The 18,653-nt window shown below is 43.2% G+C and overlaps 1 protein-coding gene and 1 long non-coding RNA gene across 31 annotated transcripts in view; one reads left to right on the top strand and one right to left on the bottom strand.

Moving 5' to 3' along the window:
* LOC101153990 (transducin-like enhancer protein 4) overlaps positions 1-3,914 on the bottom strand; it is a 154,881-nt gene extending 150,967 nt beyond the window's left edge. For 14 of the 30 annotated variants that reach the window (XM_063696477.1, XM_063696479.1, XM_031014593.3 and 11 more), the window contains exons 1-3: positions 3,010-3,914; positions 2,057-2,154; positions 908-971 (exon numbers count right to left, since the gene is read on the bottom strand). In XM_063696477.1, coding sequence (XP_063552547.1) covers positions 908-971; positions 2,057-2,154; positions 3,010-3,054 — 207 coding nt within the window. In that variant the 5' untranslated portion in view covers positions 3,055-3,914. Of the gene's footprint in view, positions 1-907; positions 972-2,056; positions 2,155-2,474; positions 2,717-3,009 lie in introns of those variants that run through there. The other 16 variants (XM_031014598.3, XM_031014599.3, XM_031014602.3 and 13 more) reach the window with 8 other exon arrangements.
* A 3,983-nt stretch (positions 3,915-7,897) lies between these two features.
* Positions 7,898-18,653, top strand: part of LOC101124124 (uncharacterized) — a 50,065-nt gene continuing 39,309 nt past the window's right edge. The window contains exon 1 of the long non-coding RNA XR_002007276.4: positions 7,898-8,218. This is a non-coding gene — a long non-coding RNA (uncharacterized lncRNA). The remainder of the gene's footprint in view (positions 8,219-18,653) is intronic.

Genomic DNA, 18,653 nt, shown 5'->3' with positions numbered 1-18,653 from the left:
AATTTGGTATCCTACGGACTCTTAATTCCTAAGCACAGCATGCAAGTTAACAGCAAAGAATGCCTTATACAAACGCTGATGTTTTGAAAGGAAGGTTGGAAAAGGTGATGCTACTTAAGAGTTTGATTTCTGATTTGTTAGTGTACTGCTCATATTCACACATTCAAAGCAAAAAAGCTAGATAGAAAAATAAATGAGTGGGATATTCTGGAGCTTTCTTGGACAATCATAAAAATATGCTTCATAATACTTCTGTAAAAGCAGATCTGGTTTTTTGAACGTGTAGTATAACTGGCATAGAAATTCTGGCAGAACACATCAGTTATACAGGAGACTACAACATTCCTCAAACCAATATAACACTACAGAAATTGAAAACATACAAATATTAATGTAATAGTAACATAAAGAGTGAGAAAAAATTTGAAAAATCATCTGCTGTCTTTCCTTATCCATCACTCCTTTTCAAAGAAATAAAACATTATTTTTTAATAATGTCTTTAATAATAAGACATTTATAACGTTAACAGCATACAGAAAAACTGGCAAAAATTGTTTGGAGCAAGAGCAATAAAACAACAAAGAAAGCCACTAACACAAAAACATTTTTGCTTGTGACAAAACAAACAAGGTTTTGTTTTTATTTTTTTTCGATCTGTAAAAACAAAGCACAGAAAATTATACCCCATGTGGCTGAACTTTCTGAAAATTCCAATCAAAGCCAGTTGTCAAAGGCAAGTTATAACATCCTAGAATTACAGGTTGCTAATAGACATATTCCCACAACTTCAACTGCACTGGCAGGGTGACTGTGATCTATCTTGCAGCCCCCAGCAATTTAAACGTATTCTTGTTTTTGGTATTCCAAACTAATAGGCACTTTGAATCTGTGACATGGTTTTCTTACCATGACATAATGCCGCTGCATCTCTGTCTTCTCACTGGCGAGTTTCTCACATTCCAGCTTCAGACTGTTCAAGACATAAGATACTCTAAGTACAATGATCTTAACTTACATCCTTCAACTCTTAAACACATATTCTAAATCTCACCTAGAAAAAAACTAAATCAACAATCTTAAATAAATACCCCCATCATTATGGAAAGAGAAGGGGAAAGGGGTGATTGGAACCAGTCTGGACTTGCCCCTTCAATAAGGATCATATATGTGGTTTTTTGTTTTTAGGATCTTTTTTTTAATTAAGTTTTAAGGAAACAAATCCTCTAATCAGTTTAATTCAGGAACTTCCTACAGAATTGAATATTCACTTAATAAAACAAACACGAAAATAAACTTCAATAATGACTGCACATACAAGCACAAATAAGTCCTCCAAAACGTCACAAGGGAATTTCTTTAATGTTCTACAAAGAGATTAATGAAAATATGAATCAAGCATGTCTTATGAATGATGTCTTGTTTTTTTCCCTCCAAAACACACAGACAAGTTGAATACCACCACCCAGGGGCAAAGTGTCAATCGGGTTCAGTGGTTTGTTTTGGTTCTTGCATTTATGAAATAAGAATTAGGCATCATTAAAAAGCCAGCTAAAGAAAAATGTCTCAAAGGCACCCTAAGTCTAAAAATCGTCTATAAGATGAAAACATTTTTTTTTTTTAGCATAAAAGTAACGAAATCGCTCACTCCGACTTCCCTGGGCTCTCAGCTCTTCAGTGGAATGGCAGAAAAAAATGAGAAGGAATCAAGCCCGGAGTAATAAAGAACCAAGGATGTCAAAAGGCCCCAGAATCTTCCCAACCTTTCATTCTCCCGGCCCCAATAAATCAATATCGAAAGTTTGGCCTCAGCGTTTTCCAAGTCTCCCCAGTTTCGATTGTACTGCCTTCTTTTTATTTACGGTAGAAAAAATGTTTAATTTATTTACACCTGCCTAAGGAAGGAGGCCTTGATTTGCCCTTTCTGCCCACCGAGAAAAAAAAATAATACCTTTGTGACGCCCCCACAAAAAAGGAGGAGGGTAAGTGTTTGTGTGTATTTGTCGGGGAGACAAGAGCTAAGCAAACAGAAGGATCAGCTAAAGTCAATATCGTTACCTGTGGTATTGAGCCTGTAAAAACTGAAACTCTTCCTTAATCCGATCACAGGATTCGGAAATTGTAAATTTAAAGGGTTGAGCAGGCTGATGCGGTGCCTGAAGAACAACAATAAAATATTTAATTAGCCCACATCACAGGCGAAGCAGGGAGACGGAGAAAACATACCATGCGGCGTTAGCGGGGGGTGAGGGGGTCATCGCGCACTCAGGCAAAGAGAGATTAAAACTCTCCTCCCGCAACCCTCCTCGCGCCCAACAGCCCAGGCAGAGGCTGGTTTCGAGGTGGTCCTGGGGCCCCGCATACTCCCGCCCGCAGGCCCCCGCGCCCCGGACCCCGAGGGTTCGAGTCCCGTCTCCCCTCCCCGGCCAAAGACAGGCACCCAGGGACCCGCGCGCCGCGCCCACTCCCTCCTCACCCGGAATCGAAACTGGCCCGTCGGGGGGACCCGCGCCATGGCGTCGGGCTGCGGTCAGGCCAGGGGAGGAGGGAGGCGGCCGCCACCCTCTCGGCTCGTTCGTTCGCTCGCTCGCCCCGGGGGCCCGCGGCGCGAGGGGCCGGCGCCCCGCACTTCCGAACCGCAGCCAGCCCAGCAGCGCCGCTGCCGAGGGCGCCCTCCCCGCCCGGGCGCGGAGTCGCGCCTCCTTCATCGCTCGCCTCCCCCCCTCGAGGAGTCGCGGCGCGGGGACCGCAAACGGCTCGGCGCGGCTTCCAGGGGCTTCAAAGACAACAATAAGAAAATGGCTACAACTCAATTGCCTCTCCGCACCCCCTCCGAGGGCCACCGCGCCGGGGGGTGGGGGTGATGGCGGGCGGGCTGCTCCCGGCGCGGGGCGCCGATTTCGGGCGGCTCTCCACGCCCCTCCGGCCAAAAGACACAACTCGGTGCGCAGGGGGCGACGCGGGGAATCCCCCAGCACCCGGCGAGCCCGCGCCCCGCCGCCCGCACTCACCGGGTGTCTGGTCTGCGGGTACATCTTGCTCAGGTCGCGAATCATCCAAGCCGATTTAGTTGGCTGCGCTCGGCAGAGGCGCTCGGCTCATTGGCTTTAATGGCCCCGAAGAGGAGGCGGCCGCGGCAGCGGAGGCGGCCGGCTCGGTCTGAGGGGCGGCTCGGGCGGTCCCGGCCCCCGCCGGGTCTCGCGTGACACGGGCGGCAGGAACGCGCGGCGGCGGCTGGGTGCCGGCTGCCGGGCCGCTCCGCATTCCCCGCGGGCGTCACTGGCCCGCCGCGGGCATTGTCCGGCGCGCGTCTCCCAAGGCAACGCTCCGACGTTCGCTCCGCCGAGGCGCACCCGCCGAGCCCGGCGCCGCGGCCGCCGCTCACCCGGCCGGGAAAGTGCGGGCTCCGCGCCCCACCGCCCGCCGGCAGCTCCTCTCGCTCGCTCTGCGTCCCACTCCAAACTTTTTTTATTTGTCTTTTAATTGGTTGTTATTCCTCCGAATGAATGATCTTTCTTCTTCCCTAAAAGCAAACACAAACTCCTTTGGTTCGGAAGAGGTCTCGGCGGTGCTTTTTGGTTTCTCTGGAGATTTTTTTCACTTCACAGCAACGATCTTTTAAAAGGCACCTTTTAGCTTCTTTTACCACATCTCATTTCCTTATTTTTCTTCCTTCCTGTTTTCTTGTCTTTTTTTTAACCCCAAATTGAAGGGGATTATAAAAATAAAAGAGTGAAACGCTTGCGGCTTTTTTTTTAATTCTCTCTCCTTTCAAACTCTGCGAACACCACCTCAAAATAATATACAAGTGTGTGAGAAAGGGGGAAGAAAGCAGCCAATAACCCAAACACCCGCTCAGAACAGCTCTAACAACACGCTCTGTGTAGGTGACTTCTTTGACCAAATTTAGCAGCAGCTAATCATTAACATTCTGATACATATTCACAATCTTCCGCGGGGCGGCCGCGCAGCATCCCGGGAGATGTAGTCCGCCCCGGGCGACCCTGCCTGAGAATACGGCCAGATTGACTACAATCACCGGCCCGCCACGCGAGCGCTCTGGCGAGCTCTCCAAGCGCCCCGCCCACCACCGTTGCGGTAGGCGTCTCCAGCAACCAATCAGAGGTGGCTGAACATTAATCGCCGTTCTGTGTTAGTGCCCATCATTTCACTGCTGACAAATGGCAAGCCAGCGGGGAGGAGCCAACCCAGCTGAAACCCACGTGGGGGCCGGGCGTCGCCTGTAGCTCCGACCAATTAACGAAGAGGAATGAGGTTGGCGGAGGCGGGGCGGAGATGGCCCGCCCAAGGCGGAGCTTCGCCTTGGCTGACGTTCCTTAGCGCGAGCGTTCGAACCGGGAAAACATTTGTTCAGCTGTCAATCAAAGTAACGTGGGGCTGGGAGAATCGGCGGCTGCTGCTGTTGCTGCTGCCCTGGCTGCATCTTCAGAATTAGGTGTTGGTGGTGGTGGTGATGGTGGTGGTGGCGGCAAAATAAAGAGGGTGGAGGGAGCGGTGAGCCTGGGGGCTGGTCAAAAGATCTTCTTCCGAGTCTCGTCCTCCCGCCCACCCGTCTCCCAACCCAGACACCTTCGGCCCCTCGCTCCGCAGCCGCGCCAGGAATGCGGACTAATTAGGGTCCAATGTCTCCTTAAAGAGACAAGCTCGGCCTTGTGTAACGCGCCGAAACCCCTGTTGAGACAAGAGGGGGAGGATCACGCTGATCCTACTTCGTTCGGTTCACATCAATTTTACGCGCCGCTGGAGCCGGCATAATTTTCCGTGTGAACGCGGACTCCGTCCCCGTTCTTGTTTAGAGCCAGAAATGGAGTCGCGAGATGCTGGCTGGGGCCGGGGCCGCGGGGTGGGCGGGGAGCTCGTCCCTCCAAGCCCCGCGGGGGCTGTGATTGCCATTTAGTTCCGAAACAGGCCTCCCTCCCTTCACCCCCGGAGGCACTCGGAGAGAAAGCGCATCCCGACGCTCCATCGGGGGTCGCGGGGCAGTAACCGTGGGGGCTCCGGGTGGGGCTGAAGATCCGGGAATCAGAGACGCTGGACCTCCAAAGAAACTTTGCCGACTGGGCCACGTGAACCCCGCACACGGTCGGTACTGAACAGAGCAGGCCGACGGGGCACGGGTAGAAAACGCCCCTGCGCGCCCTGGGGCGTTCCCTCCCCCAGATCAGTACCAAGACTGCGCCTCTTTTTCCCGCTCTTTGGAGAAGCGAGTCAAGTTTATCCCCGTTAAAACAGAGCAGGGTGCCACGCGGGCCCGAGAGATGGCGGAAAGGTGGGGGTGGCCCCAGGGGCAGATGCTGGAGGAGGAGAGAAAGGGGCAGCCATGGCTGAGGAGGGGCACCCCTAGGGAGGGGCCTGGGAAATGGGGGCGGCCCCCGTCAGTGCGCCTTTCCATCCTTAGGCCGTGTCCAGCTGGAGGCAGCGCCCCAGTTCAAAGGGAGGCTGCTGAGGCTCACAGTCTTTCCTAGCGAGCGTCTTATCTTGGGGACAGGGAAAAAATTCGGAAAAAGTCAAGAAGAGTGTTGGCTAATGTAACAGGCTGGGTTTTAGACGTTTATATCTAGGCGTGCTTGCCTACTGTAACTTGACCTGTTGGCTGAGATGGTGCCGCCGGTTCGGCGTTAGTGGAAAACTATTCTTCTTAATGATATCCCTTTCCTCAGTGGACGACTCAGTGACTTAATGTCCAACCTAGCACGTTCTGTGAACGTCCTTCCGTTCTGGCCACTGTAGTGAGCTGGTGCAAAGGAAGGCTATGGTGGTCTTCACCTGCCTCTAATTTCATACTAAAAACCCAGAGCCAAAGTTCACAGAATGTTTCAATTCGGCAAATATTTTCGGCTCCATCCCCAAAATGAGAGGACAGAGAACTCCTTTTGACAGTTTTCTGAACCTCTGCTGTTCCATACCTAGCCACATGTGACTGTTAAGCACTTGAAATGTGTCCAGTTGAAAATGAGATGTGCTGTAAGTACACATATATGTGGGATTTTGAAAAAATTAACGTGAAAAAACTGCAGCTCAATAATTTATAATTATGTCAAAATTGTGATATTTTGAATAACTCAGTTAAAAATATTAGTAAAATTAATTTTGTCTGTTTCTATTTATTTATTGTATTGATGGGGGTCTTCCTGTGTTGCCTAGGCCGGCCTCAAACTCCAAAGCTCAAGCTATCCTCCTGCCTGAGCCTCCAGTGTTGTTGGGACTGCAGGCACACACTTTTTTTTTTTTTTTTTTTTGTTTTTTGAGACAGAGTTTCCCTCTTGTTGCCCAGGCTGGAGTGCAATGGCACGATCTCGGCTCACCGCAACCTCCGCCTCCTGGGTTCAAGCGATTCTCCTGCCTCAGCCTCCCGAGTGGCTGGGATTACAGGCATGCGCCACCACACCCAGCTAATTTTTTGTATTTTTAGTAGAGACGGGGTTTCTGCATGTTGGTCAGGCTGGTCTTGAACTCCTGACCTCAGGTGATCCGTCCGCCTCGGCCTCCCAAAGTGCTTGGATTACAGGCGTGAGCCACCGTGCCCAGCCTCTTTTTACTTTTTTAACTTTGTTCCTAGAAGATTTTAAATTATGAGGCTTACATATTTCCATTAGACAGCCCTGCCCTGAAACCTTCCCAAGAATCAAAAGTGAGAAGACTTTAGTGATACAATTTGCACACAAGGACAGCGAAGTTTCTAAGAACACCAGCAACAACCATGTTTTATTCTAAGGTTGGTTAGTTGCTTGCTCCCACTAGAGCTTTTCAATGGTTTGTGAAATCACCCACAGTGCCTCTGTAGGAAGTTCCATGTTCTCTATTTTAGCCAGAATGTTAGCAAGTTCCATGAGAACAGGGACCTGGTTGTGTTCACAGTTGCACTCCAAACGCCCCAAATTATGTCTGCCATCACTGCCTGGTAGTTGGTGCTCAGTAAATATTTGTTGATGGCATTAATGAATGAATACCTCATTGCATCCTTATAGGAAGTTTCCACATCATTTGAGTCATATTTATTGAAATTTTGTGCAGTTTTCTCTCAGGACAGGAAACGAGAATTCTAAGAATAGAACCCGAAGAACTATTGAAAGGGTCAGTGGACAAAGAGGAAACTTTGCTCTGTTAGGAAATATCAAATCGCTTATAGCAGGGATCTTTCCCCTAATCTCTCTCGACGGTTTGTGTCAACAGAAAAGTGGCTAGAGAAATCAAGATGTTTCTTTATTTTTTAAGTTCTGTATTAAAATATAGCACTTGGATGTGTTTCACATTTTGGCCATGTGGCAGAGCTATGTAACTCACCTCAATGTCTCAGAAAGATGCCAAATGCAGCAACTGGCAGCCCAGCCCTAGCCGTAACACAGACTGTAAGTGGGGCTCATGGCCACTTTTTCTCCTTTTCTCTGCTGTGCTTCTCTCATTGCACTTCTCGCTAACTGTTGAGCCAAGCTATGATGTTATCTGGAGGCCTGTCTTATCCCTACCACAGAGTGGGGGGCAGGTGGGGTGTTCCAGAGTTTTCATGTGGGAGGCACTTGGCAGTGACTTTCATGTTAAAAGCTAGGCCTGAAAGCTCCAATCTTGAAGTGACATATGCCAAGCATGCTTTTCACTTCTGTTAGATGTAAATCATTGATTTATTACTTCACCAAATATTTATTAAACCTACTATGTGCCAGAATATGGGGATTTCACAATAAAAGTGGCTATTATTAATATGTTGCCTCTTAGCTCCAAATTCATCCTCATTGCCTGCCTAGTGAAACTGAATCTGAGCCCTTGAAATATTTTCCAGCTGTTAAAAAAGCTAGGTCAATAGAAGGCGCTGGAGAGACATTGCAGGAGGAAAGGGGTTGGTTTCCTGGTTCCTGGCTCTGGTTGCATACTGGGCAGGTTCCTACAGCACAGGTAGCAAGCAGCAGCACCCAGCAGCCAGCAGCTTCCTCCAGAAGCCCCTTAGGTGGCTTTGGAGCAAGTGCCTCTAATGAGTCACCTCCCTCAGCAGCTTTCCTTGGAACCCCAGAGAATGGATTTCCAACGAGTTCTGGAATGTGGATTTCTAGCAAGTTCCAGAAGGCAGAATTCTAGCAGGGCTCTCCTGCTATTCAGAAAGTTACAACTGTGCCCTCTCCAGCAAAGTCTGGATCTCAGCCAGCCCTAAGAGTGTGTCTGGGTCTTGGAGGAGCTCTTTTTGAGATGCTGTATCTCAGCTCTAGGGTTAGTAAGTAGCTGTTCCTTATATCTCTATTTCTGTATTATTTAGAGCTCTCTTTACCTCTTACCAATCTCCCTTTGATCCAATTCCCTGTTATAGGTAATTTTTTATATTGAACTTTCCTTGTTGAAATTACCGTTTTTCTCTCTTGATCGGATCCCGATTGATACAGTAAACAACATAAGCAGAGTGTCTTTCTTGCTGGTGCTTACATTCTGATGGGGGGAGATAGACAAACAGTTGCATAATATGAAGGAGTGACAGGAGTAGTAGACCTAGTTCAGATGGGAGTTCATAGAAGCCTTCTTGGAGGAGGTGACATTTAAGCAGAAGCCTGAATGCCTAGGAAGAGTCAGCCAAAGCAAAAATCACTGAGAAGCAAATTTCAGGTGGATTCAAAAGCCTCATTTGAGGAAGTGTTGGTGAATGTGAGCATTTTTTAAAGACTGGTACATGCTAGACACAGTAATATAAGATTAGGTCATGGCTACATCGCTGGGTTCTGGTCACATTGAACTTCTTATGCCTGATAAAAGCTTTCATTTTCTACTCTGATTATAATAGCCATTGTGGAGGGAGAAAGGCTCGTAAGCAGGGAGTGACAAGATCATTACAAATATCAACTTGGTATAAGGTGCCCACATTCATACTTGACCTAAGATTAAGAAAGTACCCTTTGTCGTATTAAAGAATTATCAATTGTTTTTAATTGGGGGCAGCTGATAAAGAGTACAGAAGCACATACGCTGCCCTTCCCACACACATCCTTTGGTACTGCCACTACCTCACCCCCACTAATGAGTGATGGGTCCATTTTAATTTGGAAAGACAATGCCTATGCAAGTCTGAATGTCAAGCTCTGCATTGAATATATAGCTAGAACAGCAATGATCATAGAGAATCAAGGACATGCACATCCATTTCTAGATCTGCAATTGACTTGCTCAGAAACCATCCTCCCATCTATGTTAAGATAGAACTGGACAGAAAACTCATTATTGAAAAAGATTCAGGACATCAATGCTAAAGAGAGTGACAAATTTCTTAACTTGTCTGGTTAGGCAGAGCTTTGTTGCCAGCTGCCTCAATGTTTAGTGGTGAAGACTGCCAAGGCATCTTTGTGTTGGGATGTCCCTTCTTATCTTGATGGATAAAAGGAATGTAGGTACCCGTTGCCTTTTTGTGGGGAGGGAACTTGGTTTGGGAGTGCAGTGGACAAATTTGCATAGGTACTAAGGAGGCTTCTGGGACAAAATAACTGTCCTTATTGAAACACTACATTATTTGAATGCTTTGAGATTATCCCTAATTAAGTCTGCAGGCAAGAAGGAGCACTGAAGCTTTCTCTTCCCTCCCAGAGATTATGGTGCAGACACAGTGGTGTATGTGGGAGGGGCTATCTAGAACTCACCTGAAGTCAACAGGAGAATGGACCAGTGACCCAAATTCACTAGCTGCAATACAGAGGCAGGAAGTATGGATCTTTCTCATTCGGAAATAACTCTTTATTGAAGATACAAATCTCCTTTTGGATTAGACATCCTGGCATTAATGGGATGCTTCGGGATAAATGGCTGAGTGTGTGAGGAAGATAAGTCTGTATAGGACTTTTATAGTCACACCTTATGTCAACAGTGGAGCTGAGGGAGACCCTGACTTCTTGCTAGTCTGAACAGTTGTCTTGAATAGTTAAAAAGAGCTGTGAACTTATTTATACTCTATAACAGAGATCATATCTAAGAAATACACTACTAAAAATGACTCCCTTACTTGAGGAACGCTCACATTGTCTTCAATTTTCTAGAATCTAGAAGGGATCTTTAACAGCTGCTTCTGTTTCATTCCCCTGCCTTTAAGCAAACAAGATATTATTATCCCCACTTTAAAGATTAATCAACTGAGGCTCAGAAATAAGTCACTTGCCCAAGGTTATATGGCTTGTAAGTACTGAAGCAGAGATCAGAACTCTTGTCTCCTACCTCCTGATTTAATACCTTGCATAAACCTGAATTCCACAAATGAGTATTCAATTAAAGTATGTAATTTGAGCACTATCCAACTCACCTGCCTGGTTTACTCCTTTTCAAGCAGATGTTTTATTGCAAAAATGGGGGCAGAGGGTGAATCAGGGAGATGACTGTGTTGCAGCTGCCACTGTGCAAAGGCTGAAACTGAGAATTACCATGGCTGCAGGAAGGATGGCTCACTCCCTTCAGCCTCCGACCTCAGAGTGTCTGAAGGCTCAGTAAGGAAGTTCCAAAGAGATGCACAGTGCTGAAGCCCTAGTCCTTTTACTTTCAACTAACAGCAGGGTTCACACCTATGCAGCTGCTCTTGCTGTGCCTTTCCACAGGCTCCCACTCTTGCTAACTATCACAACAGCCTATAGGGCAGACATTACAGGAGAAAATCTGCGCATTTCCTTTCTGAAATGAGTGGTGCGGGAATGGGGTAGGTGTAGGAAAGTGTAACTAAACATCTTACTGCTTTGTACAAGAAAATAATTCATGAGTCTAGTATTGTTTTTATTTATTTATTTTTTGAGATGGGGTCTCACTCTGTTTGCTCAGGCTGGAGTCCAGTGGTGCGATCTCAGCTCACCACAACCTCCACCTCCCTGGCTCAAGCGATTTTCCCATCTCAGCCTCCCAGATAGCTGGGACTGCAGGTGCAGGCCACCACACCTGGCTAATTTTTTGTATTTTTGGTAGAGATGAGATTTCACCATGTTGCCCATGCTGGTCTCTAACTCCTGAGCTCAAGCCATCTAACCACCTCAGCCTCCCAAAGCTCTGGTATTACAGACATGAGCCACCACGCTTGGCTGGAAAGTCCAGTATTATTTTCATTAGAACTGGGGGTCAATTCACGGTCTACCATGATCTGGCTAACTTTGGGTAACCCCTTTAACCTTTCTGGTCTCATCTATGTTGTGTTTTATCCTTAAGGGAGGTAAGTATGATCTCTAAACCCCTTTCCCCTAAATGCAAACATTTGCTGCTCTAAAAAATATTGTATTTTATCATCTCAGAGTTGGTCATATGGAATGGATTTTGAATTAGGATCTTCTGCTGAGGTTGATTATATTTTCCTTACCCCTTTTTAATACTTCTGAAAAAATTATCTCCTGCAATGAAGATTATTTGGGGGAAAGTGGCTGCAGACGCATTTGTTGAAAATTGATTAGTTGTCTCATAAAATGATCTAAACTGTAAGGAACTATATTCTTAATGCTACTATGTGGGCTCCTACTGCTATAATTCAATTCAGGACTTGTCCTCAATATTATGTAGCCCGGAACAATTCTGGTAAATCACATGACTTCCTTTAATAGCAATCCTTGTAAAATAGTGTGAGTGAGCCATCATTCACAGTGTAATATCTAGTCCAGTGCACTACTACTTTTCAAAAAGACAATGATATTCTGAGAAATTTTCATTCATGGGGACACCTTCTGCTTCTGCTCCTTGCTTTTATATAGAACAAAATTTGAATGCTTTTATTATAGGTTTTTATTAAAGATGTCTGCAAGAGAGACCATTTGATACCTTATTTTTGTATGAACCCCGAGTGTTTACATAGTGTTGTTACATATTATTACCTCTGGTACTATGTAAAGGTACCAGCAGAGAAGCAGAATGGGTATTATAATCCCCATTTTACAGACTAGGAAACTAGGTTCACAGAAACCAGTGGCCTCTTGAAGATTATACAAGTAGTAAAGCAAACAAGTTGGGAATCAAACTTGACTTTTCAAATTCCACTTTTTTTCTATTCTACTAGAGCTGACTTTTTTTTTTTTTTTTTTTTAGACAAAGTCTCCCTTTGTCACCCAGGCTGGCATGCAATGGTGGGATCTCAGCTGCAACCTCTGCCTCCCAGGTTCAAGCAATTTTCGTGTCTCAGCCACCTGAGTAGCTGGGATTACAGGCGTGACCACCAGGCCTGGCTAACTTTTATATCTTTGGTAGAGACAGGGTTTTGCTATGTTGACCATGCTGGTCAAGAACTCCTGACCTCAAGTGATCCACCTGCCTCAGCCTCCCAAAGTGCTGGGATTACAGGTGAGAGCCACGGCACCCAGCCTAGAGCTGCCTTTTAATGCCTTACAATGATTATTATGCTTTGTGCTTTACAAAGTGCTTCCACATGCCTTTTCCTTCCTTCCAAAACCTTGTTGGATGGGGAGAGCAGGTGGTGGTGTGACCAGCTTAAAAATTTGAAAACTGTAACTCGGAGAAAAGTGACTGGCCTGGCTCAGAGTTGGTGTGTATGTATCAATACAGGTACACACCAACTCTACAATCTAAGTGTGTATGTATAGAAAGGTGTTATCAGTATAACCCATATGTCAGGAAATGGATGCCCTCATCTCCAGCCTCTGCTGGATTCCTTGTTTTTATAGCTTTAGACAAGAATGACTCACCATCAACCCAAGTACAATAAGAAGTTCAACATCCTTCTCAGTAGCTCCAGGGATTGCTGTGGGAGTACCTCTGTTTCTCTGTCATTTCTTGTTTCTGATGAAAGCTTGATCTCCCTTCTATGCCCCCTGCTCATCTGTCCATTTTCCACACCAGACTACCCTTTGGGACATCCTGTACTCTTCTGAAGTACCGTGACCCAAGCCATGTGTGAATGCCTTTACTGAAGTTTTGGGGGATGGAGGGAGTTAATGAGTCAGACAGGCACACACTGAAAGTGGAATATCAACCATCCCCATCCCTTGGTTATATCTGCCCCTTTGAAATGCCAGTAGCAGAGGCCACTCAGTCACCATTCAGTCTAGCAATTCTCCTTCCCTCATCTACTCTCACCTCATAGAAAATCTATGATTAGCATGATTGGCATACTTTTCCCCAGTACAGCTGCTACTGTGTAGTGTTTTTATAGCTTAGGGTAGATTTCTGAATCTGACTAATTTTTGCAACATCTATATGAAAGAGAGAAATGCAAAAATAACTCTCCATTCCCAATTTGTAATCCAGACTGAGGCACCTTTTATAATTTTTCCAGTGAGAAATTAAAGAGAAATTACAGTTTTTAAAAGGAAAGTCATTCTGAAAATAATCTTATAATCTCCAGGAATGACTTTCATCAAGGACTTAAAAGCAATAAAGAACTTTTTCCTTTATAAGGTTAAGAAATTTGGTCCTTTTGCTTTCTTGAAAGGAAACAGTTTATTTTTAAATCCTTAGAGGAACTTATATTCTTTGAAATTTTTAACATGTGATTAATCATTCGGAAAATTATTTATTATGATCGCAATTTTCATATATAAATATATTTTCATAAGACATTGAAAATGTGAACGAATTGTCAGATATTTATTGCAAATTAAATTTGGAAACATTTTTATAACATTTACATTGCTGGCCAGCAATCCTTCTCTAACAACTTGCTCTGAAAACAGTAAACATGTGAATCATGTTGTAAAAATTACATTCAGAGATCTCCTCTAACCTATAAAAACTATAATAATGGCCGGGTGCGGTGGCTTACACCTGTAATCCCAGTACTTTGGGAGGCCGAGGCAGGCAGATCACGAGATCAGGAGATGGAGACCATCCTGGCTAACATGGTGAAACCCCATCTTTCCTAAAAATACAAACAATTAGCTGGGCATGGTGGTGGGTGCCTGTAGTCCCAGCTACTCGGGAGGCTGAGGCAGGAGAATGGCGTGAACCTGGGAGGCAGAGCTTGCAGTGAGCCGAGATCGCGCCACTACACTCCAGCCTGGGTGACGGAGACTCTATCTCAAAAAAACAAAAAACAAAAAAACTATAATAACAACTGTACTGGGCAAAAAGTATGGTTAACTGTACATTTTCTATCAGTTCTAGAGCAGGATGTTTAAAATACCCGAACACAACCATATTTAACCCTTAGCTTTTGAAAATTTGAGAGAACTTTAGATTTTTGATGAATGAGGGATGTTAGTCACATACATTTTTGAATTATTTATGCAATGCTTAGGAAAATGTATAATCAAAGTTGCATCAAAGTAAGTTTAATTAAATTTTTATTATCTGTAAAGCTACTGCATACACAACTAGAACTTTACTAATTATTAAAACCAAATATATACAAAGTCATAGCTTAGGGAGGAAGAATTGGCAAATAGAGTACTAACTAGTAATTCAACTGAATATTTAAATATATAAAGGGATGTATAATTTTGTTTTTGATGTTATAAATATAAAGACTTAGAGTGCTGAAAGTCTCTAATATGAATCTTGCCTCACTAAGCTCTCTTATATCCTGGAAAGGACTTATATTTATTCCACAGCTAGGTTCCATAATCAACCCCATTGGTAGCTAACATTTATTGAGTGTGCCACACATCCTAATATAAATGATTGAATACAATCCCGTAATCTCCATCTCATCTTCTTTTTAAAGGTGAATCCATGGAGCCTCAGGTTCCCTAACTTGTCTAAGTTCAGCCAACCAGCAAATTCAAACCCAGGATTTTTTTTCCTCTGGAAGGGTTTGTTTTGTTTGCTGTTTTCCAAGCTGCCTTCACATCAGAAAGAAATAAGATATTTAGATACATAATTTTGATATGAAATGTGTTTTGCTTTCTTCATTTTGTTTTCAGGGAATAAGTTGTGGTTAATAATATATTTTATACATCTATGTTGTGAGATCTTTAGAAGAATTTTGATGTGAATTAGTAAGTCAACAAAATGGTTGCTAAATTTATATTTCCTCCATTGAACAAGGTTAAATTCTAATTCATTTGGAATTGTTTTCATGTTCTGATGAATAATCAAATGGCTTATTCTTTAAGACCACCTTTTTACTTTTAATTCTCAGCAGAGAAATAATCACTAAAATTAGTGTTTAAAATATAGAACTAGGAAACATACTTAAATAACTTTCCAAAGCCTATAGTTGCCATGATACCCTGGGAACTTAGAAATAGTTTAAGTTTCAGGCATGGTAACATGCAAAAAATATTCAATCATAAAGGAAGTTATCTTGACTAGCAGACACACACACACGCACACACACACACACACACACACACACACAGCCCTGTGTGTGTCAGCAATTGATTTCATAGATAATTTCCTGTCCACTGATGACTGCCCCCAAATCTTTCTTTAAGGGCAAGGGAAAACTGAGAGTACTTAATAATATAGCTTAATTAGCTGTATTTCTTATATTTACACTAATAATGTTCTGATATACTTGTTTTGATAAGATTAGAAAACAAGCAAAGCTAGAACAAGGCACTATATTGTTTGAGAAGATCTTTGATACATTTTAGCTTCACTGTTCCATAAAGATTCTTTTTTCTCAGTAGGCTTCACTTGAGATAGTCTAATATAAAAAAGAATATAATATTCATAACTTTTTTTGCTAACAAACTTAGATTTATGAGAGACAAACATCAGAGATATCAAAATTTCATGTCAGAGTTGAGAACAGAAATAAGCCGAATTCAACTGTTTGTTTTCTGAAGCCCTGCTGAATACATTGTCTGGATTGTACCACAGAATGCTGAAAGCAAAACACGGGTGGGTCTATCAAACAATCCCTGACTCTGTTTATAACAACTGAAGCTGTGCCTTTCATATCGGAGTCCCATCAGAAAGGGCAGGGGGGAGGAAGAGATAAGCTCATCAGTGAAATTGTATCCTTTAACGACAACCAGTTACTTCCTGCAATCAAAACCATGCTAGCATGTGGCTTGTTCAAATAAAAATTACTGGACTGGAGCCAAACAAGGAAAAAGTAATTGATAATGTGGTTTTTCAGAAACCATCCATCCATCAAATGTGTCAGTCCTTCATAATACTTTATTTCCCTTCTGAACAAAGATCTTTAAAATTCATTGTGTGCACTTAAAAACAAAGTGTCCTTGTGCTGGTTTATAAAGATTCTCTTTTAGTTTGGGTTTGTTTTGTTATTTGATTACATTCCCTCCCATCCTGCATTTTTTTTCTCCCAGATAGTTGCTGGAAATTTCTGCCATTCTTAAACAAAGCATCTTTGTGCTGTATCAGCTTGCATTTTCCTTGGATTGTGTTTGGATGATGCCTTTTCACTGACTTCAGCACTGGAGTATTGTAGCCATAGCCTTAGTAAGTAGAGTGTAACAAACAGATTCACTAGCCCTTTTTGTGTGTTGCATCCTATTAATCGCTGGTGAGAAACACTTCTTGGAGTAAGGCACAGGGCCTATTACAAATAGAAGAAAAAACGGGTGAGGAAATATTGGATCATACTTGCAACTAGAGAAAGCCATTAATAGTCATCATAAAAAGAAATGTCCCCCTTCTAGTAATTCCTCCAATACATATGACAATCTTATAACTAAAACTTTTTATTTATTATAGGATTCTAAAGTTCAGTTTGCAAAACTGATAGTACGTTAGCTCACCAGCAGTTTCCAAAAGCAACATCTATAAAGTAAATTTCAGCAACATTCACTCATTTCTCCTCTTTATGACTTCCATATTAAAGCTGGGCTTACTAGAGATTTGATGCTACACACATACACACACACACACACACACACACACACATTTTGCCCAGATATGAGCAAGATCTTGTCCATATCTTGCCATATCTTGCCCATATCTTGTCCAGATATGGGCAAGATCACACCTCAAAATGCATAAAGAGATATTAGTTTCCCAAAAATTATATTTTAAATTATAGTTCTATGATTAAAACACTGAAAATATGAGAAATAATGAAGCTTTGGTGAAGAAGAAATGCCACGTGATTGAGACTTTTTTCACTTCTTTCAGCTACCTATTTTATAAGTCAACACAATCATATTATGATTTCTTTTGAATACTTCTAGCGCTATCAACTATTGACCTGCCAAATACTTTAGAATTGTAGTTAGATTTCATCTTCAGTGTCTTAGCACATGCTACCAAGGAGCCAGGCCCTTAGGAGACAGTTATTCCTGGGAGGCAGCTAAATCCTGGCCAGAGAAGCCACTCATGTTACCTCACCAGGCATCTCAGGAAAGTTTCTTTTTAAAGAATGCCAGGAAGAAAAAGTTTCAGTAACAGCACAAAACCTCTATATTACAAGTCCTGCTTCTGAAATTTCTCTTTTGGCCTGCCCCAAATTAATACTAAAAAAGTTACATTCATACAAGATAATAATAACAATTTTTATGTGTACCTTTTTTTTGCCTACGAGATGTTACTACTAGAATACCAAAACGAAACAAATGTTCACTCCTCATCCAAAGATTGCAACACAAAGAAATACAAAGTATATAAGGCTTCAGGGTTATTTTTGGTGGGACAGATATTATTCATTTGGAAATAGCAAAGATGTCAAGTACTAAGTCATCATTCCTGGTGAGTTCCTTGAAAACAAGACCTAATTTAGCTTTTTTGTGTGTGAGAAATTACAAGAAAGTCAATGATACAAATTATATTTTCAAAGGTACTCACAAAAAAGAACTCGAAAAACAAATATAAATATTTTCATCCTTTGTTTTTCAGCTAGAATTTGCTGTATGTCAAATTCGTCCGTTGTTTCACAGTAGGTCTTGTGAGAAGATAAAAATGAAACAGAATAACTTTTTTTTGTAATATTTTAATGTGCTTTGACTTTGTTTTGTATTTTCTTAAACTGAACTTTTCCCTATTCTGCCAGAGACATCTGAAAAACATGCCTCAGAGAATTTTTGGATTGTTATAGATATGGTTCAAAATGAAAAAAAGAGCTAATATTCAATTTTTGATATTCAAAAGGGGATTATGTCACAAGTCAACCTAGTCTTGAAAGCCAGGCTTTGTCAAAACAGAAAGAACTTTCCAGAATAATCATATTGTGACATCAAGAGCTAGGCATGAGGCCAGGAGTGGTGGCTCATGCCTGTAATCCCAGCACTTTGGGAGGCTGAGGCGGGTGGATCACCTTAGGTCAGGAGTTCGAGACCAGCCTGGCCAACATGGTGAAACCCCATCTCTACTAAAAATACAAAAAATTAGCCCGGTTTCGGGGTGAGCGCCTGTGATCCCAGCTACTCCGGAGGCTGAGATAGAAGAATTGCTTGAACGCAGGAGGCGGAGGTTACAGTGAGCCCAGGTCGCACCATTGCACTCCAGCCTGGGCAACAAAAGCAAAACTCCGTCTCAAAAGAAATAGAGCTAGGCATGGGTGACTAGATAATGATTTCTTCCATGGAGAGGAGAAGCTAGGCAGTGAAGCTTGCTACCCTGGGATAGCAGGAGGATATAATGATAGGAAATGAAAAACCCCAGACTTATTCCTCTTGGTCTGAGGGTTGTGGGAGGAGAGGAAGGATAGTAGTGGTTAGGCTACCATCTTTTCTCTTGGGGCCAATGTTCCTTGGGTAGACATGTATTATCAGACACATAAATCATTTAACTGATTTAATAAATATCTTTTCACGCTTTTCCATATCTGAAATCAGGATGTGTCACAGCTTTC

The sequence above is a fragment of the Gorilla gorilla genome, chromosome 13 (genome assembly GCF_029281585.2).
Source record: "Gorilla gorilla gorilla isolate KB3781 chromosome 13, NHGRI_mGorGor1-v2.1_pri, whole genome shotgun sequence".
NCBI lineage: Eukaryota > Metazoa > Chordata > Mammalia > Primates > Hominidae > Gorilla > Gorilla gorilla.
Note: the sequence above shows the minus strand (reverse complement) of the source record. Positions and strands in the feature narration are given on the sequence as shown.